Below are 4674 nucleotides of genomic sequence, written 5' to 3'. Positions count from 1 at the left end.
AGGGTGTGCGTGACCAAGGACGACAGTACAGAGTAGGGTTCTGGGCAAAGTCCCGGTCCCGGGCGTGGCGCTCGGGGTCTAGAGCGGTGCCTGGCGTGTGGACACGGAGCACTGGGGATTTTCTTCTCTCTGGAGTTTCACTTCTTCTTCTCCCAACCCGTGTCAGGTCCTTCTGCCTGGACACTCCTGACGCGGCCGCAGGTCTCACTCCCATTGCGTGTCTTGCTCCTAGAGAAGCCAATCAGCGTCGCCGCTGTTCAGGTTTTAAAGTCCCCACCCGCCGGCCAAGTCGCAGATCTCCACAGAGCGGCAGGATGCGGGTGATGGCCCCACGAACGCTGCTCCTGCTCGTGTCAGGGGCCCTGGCCCTGACCGAGACCTGGGCGGGTAAGTGCCAGGTGGGGAGGGAAATGGCTTCTTGCGCGGGAGGAGCGAGGGGACCGTCCTGTGAGCGCTCAGGATCAGGGGAAGCTGTGTCCCCGTTGCCCCCGGCCCAGACCCCCGCCCCACTCTGGTGCGGTTCATCCCGACCCTCCACTCCCGCCCCCAAGTCCTCACCTCCCGCGTCCCACCGACCCCTAAGCTTCTCTAGACCCCGCTCCTCTCCTCCTGGCGTCCTCAACCTGGGACCAGGGTCGGGCGCCTGGAAGAGGATCCCGGGGTCTCAGCGGCTCCCTTCCCCAGGCTCCCACTCCATGAGGTATTTCTACACCTCCGTGTCCAGGCCCGGCGGGGAGCCCCGCTTCATCGCCGTGGGCTACGTGGACGACTCGCAGTTCGTGCGCTTCGACAGCGACGCCGAGAATCCCAGGATGGAGCCGCGGGCGCCGTGGATAGAGCAGGAGGGACCCGAGTACTGGGAGCGGGAGACACGGAGAGCCAAGGGCCACGCACAGTATTACCGAGGGAACCTCAACACCCTGCGCGGCTACTACAACCAGAGCGCGGGCGGTGAGTGACCCGGGCCGGGCGGAGACCGCGACCCCTCACGTCCCTCACGGACGGCCCCGAGTCGTCAGGGTCCCCGGGCCGAGGGCCACCCCAAGGCTGGGACCCGCGGGGACCCGACCCTGACAGCGCCCGGGGACTGCGACGGTTTCGGTTTCATTTAGGGAGAACCCGGAGCGGGCGGGCGGGGCCGCGGCTGACGGGGCGGGGACAGGCTCTCACACCATCCAGAAGATGTACGGCTGCGACCTGGGGACCGACGGGCGCCTCCTCCGCGGGTACGAGCAGTACGCCTACGACGGCGGGGACTACCTGGCCCTGAACGACGACCTGGGCTCCTGGACCGCGGCCGACACGGCGGCGGCTCAGATCACCAAGAGGAAGTGGGAGGCGGCGGGTGTCGCGGAGCTCCACAGGGCCTACCTGGAGGGGGAGTGTGTGGAGTGGCTCGGCAGATACCTGGAGAACGGGAAGGAGACGCTGCAGCGCAAAGGTGTGAGGGGCTTCACCTGCCTGATCCCCTGGAGGTCCCTCCTCCAGCTCCCCACAGGAGGGAGGAGAATGGCGCCCACACTAGACACCCCCTGCTCCTTATCCAGGGAGAGGGAGTGGGCCTGGACCCCCAGGGGCTGCCCTAGAGAGGAACTGGGGCCGCTGTCTCTCAGGACAAGTGAGGGATCCCGTCTCTCTCCCTGGCTGCTGGGAAAGACAGTGAATACCTGACCACAGGCCCCTGTCAACAGCCTTAACATCAGGAACAGACTGTCAGGTCCACTCCAGCCTAGTGTCCTGGGAGGTCTGACTCCAACTTTTCCACAAGTCTCAGCCTCTACCAAGGCCAGAGTTTGAAGTCCCTCTTAGACACCTGAAACCTCTTACACTAGGTTGTCTCAATATGATTCTAGAACTTTCCAAGGAATACATTATTCGAGAATCCTGCCTTCCAGTTTGTGTCTAGGTTTTGTGCTCCTCCCCACCCAGATCATGTTGTCCACTCTCAGGAGGGTCATGTGAGTCCTTCAGTGGCTCATGAGGAAATGCCAAAATGTTTGAATTTCCCTGTTCTTTCCCTCAGACCCCCCGAAGACACATGTGACTCACCACCCTAGCCCTGACGGGGATGTCACTCTGAGATGCTGGGCCCTGGGCTTCTACCCTAAGGAGATCACCCTAACTTGGCAGTGGGATGGAGAGGACCAGACCCAGGACATGGAACTTGTGGAGACCAGGCCTTCAGGGGATGGAAACTTCCAGAAATGGGCAGCTGTGGTGGTGCCTGCTGGAGAGGAGCAGAGATACACATGCCATGTGCACCATGAGGGGCTGCCTGAGCCCCTCACCCTGAGATGGGGTAAGGAGGGGGTGAGGGCCCAGAGCCTGTTGTCAGGAAAGCAGGAGGCTTTCTGGAGACCCTCAGCAGGGTCAGGGCTGAGAGTTGGGGATCAGGGCTCCTCAACTGACTTCCCTTCTCCTCCCAGAGCCACCCCCTCAGTCTACCATCACCATCGTGGGAATTGTTGTTGCTGCTGCGATTGTCCTTGGAGCTGTGGTCGGTTTTATCTTGTGGAGAAAGAAAAACACAGGTAGGGAAAGTGCAGGTTCTGAATTTTTGTCCCACTGGTGGTTTCAAGTAGCTGGTAGAAGTGTGCCCTGCCTTGTTCATGGGAAGTAACATCTACACCTGTCCTTACCCAACCTGGACCCTGTTTACTTTTTGTAAAGTGCATAGAAACTATAGGACAAATATATCCTCTTGATGTTTGTGGTGATGGGACCTGATTCCCAGCATTTAGAGGCCAGAGGTGAATTTTCCTGCTGAGGAAGAACTCAGGAGAGTAATAAGCTCCATCTTTACGCATCTGTTTTCTTCTTGTCTCCTGATCCTACATCTTCAGACACAGTTCTGGAGACTTCCCCAGTGTCCAGGACTAGGGGGTACCTCTAAGACCTGTTTCCAAGCTGCTTTCTCACAGGATGTTTTCTTCCCACAGGAGTAAAGAAAGGGCCCTATGCTCCAGCTGCCTGTAAGTATGAAGAACACTGATCTCTGAGGCCCATGGGACAGTGTAATGGGGAGCAATGGGGGAGCTGATCCACCCATAATTCCTCCATTACCCACACCTCCTGTGGGCTCTGACCAGGTTCTGTTTTTGTTCTGCTCAGGTAATGACAGTGCCCAGGGCTCTGATGTGTCTCTCACTGCTGAGAAAGGTGAGATTCTGGAGGGCCTGGAGAGGGAGAGGGGTTGGGGAATGGGGAGACTGCTGGGTTACAGGGACTCTCTCAGGGATTTGTGAAATTTTGAGTGTTTAATGGGTGGTTCAGAGTGTCTCCATTACAAGGAGTGATCTGAATCTGTTCATAATACTTTCTTTTACAGTGTGAGATACTGCCGTCTGTGGGACTGAGCAGTACAGGATTTCTTCAGTTCTCTTCCTGCTCTCTACTGCAGTTTCAAGAGTTCCTGGCTACTCTTTGTGCAGCTGGTATCTGATTGTGTCTTTGTGCCTGTGTTCCTACAATCACAATGTGAGGCAATGGAGAGAGGAGCGCATCCCTGGTCACCAGGCCCCCTCCCCACACTGTTCTCTTCCTCATTCAACTTTCCTCTGTAGCTGATGTGGGGCTTGGATGTCTTCATTCCTGATTTAGCTTTATGTTGCTCTGAATTGCAGCGTCTTCCTTCCTTTTTGGAAAACAGAATGTGGATATTGATTGTGTTTCAAATTTGTGCCACAAAATATGTTGATGGATTAATTAAATGAGAAAAGGATTCCTAAAATTTCTGAGAGAAAATAAAACCTGAAACCTTCCAGAATCCACTTGTTTGCTGGGCTGAATCTGCTGCAGGAGGGGACAGGAGAAGGATGAAAGGAGCTCTAGCAGGTGGACAAGCTGGCACCCAGTCTGTGCTCAGTCCATCCTGGGCCTTTGTGGTCACTCTCAGCTGGGTCAGTTTTACTGCTCCTTAGTCCTTGTCCATTCAGATGAACCTCATCCCAACAGGACCTCTGATGACAGGTAGCATCACCAGGGCTGGTCCTGCTCCAGGACCTTGGCCAGGGAGGGCATCAGGCCACCGGGTTAACATAGGACGAGACCTGAGTCTGACCTTCTGCGCCCATCTTTTTTTGTTTCTCACTTTTCACAAAGAATTATCCCTGTTCTTGTTAGTAAGTTTGGGTTCTGGTCTTGTTCTACTCTGGGTGTCTCTCAGCTGTGACAGCAGAAGTTCATTTTTTCTGTCATTGACCCACAAGACCCAGGGCAGTTTCCTGGATTGTTTTTCCTATCATTCCTCCAGGATTTTTAAAGGAACGAGATTATGGGAACAGCAGAGAGAAAGGATCTCATGATTTCTCATCTTAGATAAATTCCTCTTAGGCTTCCATCTTCTCTAACTGAGCAGTTTCACTGTCCTTAACACTCATCCCAGAACTTGCTCCATTACAGATTCCTGGGTTGATAAAACAGAGTCTAATGGAGGTTTCTGTTTAGTTGGAAAATATGACCCATTAGGTAAGGATCATGAAGATCAAAATGTCCTTAGCAGCTCTGGAGAGCAGGAGGGCTGGTGTGGAGGGATGGAGGGCAGCATTTGTGAGAAAAGCCCAAATGGCCCTGATCTCAGTGTGAGAAACCCTTGACTGCAGATGCCACAGCAGCATTTGATCTGAAATTCCTTTAATAAAGAAGGAGGAGTTGACACTGATCATTCATTCATCT

General features: G+C 55.0%; 1 protein-coding gene across 1 annotated transcript; it reads left to right on the top strand.

The window, feature by feature from the left end:
• Positions 1-242: 242 nt before the first annotated feature.
• LOC101956844 (HLA class I histocompatibility antigen, B alpha chain) lies at positions 243-3766 on the top strand. Its single transcript, XM_078020232.1, has 8 exons — positions 243-387; positions 685-951; positions 1163-1441; positions 2024-2299; positions 2427-2531; positions 2940-2972; positions 3112-3159; positions 3329-3766. The coding sequence occupies exons 1-8, from the start codon at positions 315-317 to the stop codon at positions 3331-3333; spliced, it is 1086 nt and encodes a 361-aa protein (XP_077876358.1). The 5' UTR covers positions 243-314; the 3' UTR covers positions 3334-3766.
• Positions 3767-4674: the final 908 nt, after the last annotated feature.

Source organism: Ictidomys tridecemlineatus, chromosome 8, assembly GCF_052094955.1.
Source record: "Ictidomys tridecemlineatus isolate mIctTri1 chromosome 8, mIctTri1.hap1, whole genome shotgun sequence".
In the NCBI taxonomy this organism is placed as follows: Eukaryota; Metazoa; Chordata; class Mammalia; order Rodentia; family Sciuridae; genus Ictidomys; species Ictidomys tridecemlineatus.
Note: the sequence above shows the minus strand (reverse complement) of the source record. Positions and strands in the feature narration are given on the sequence as shown.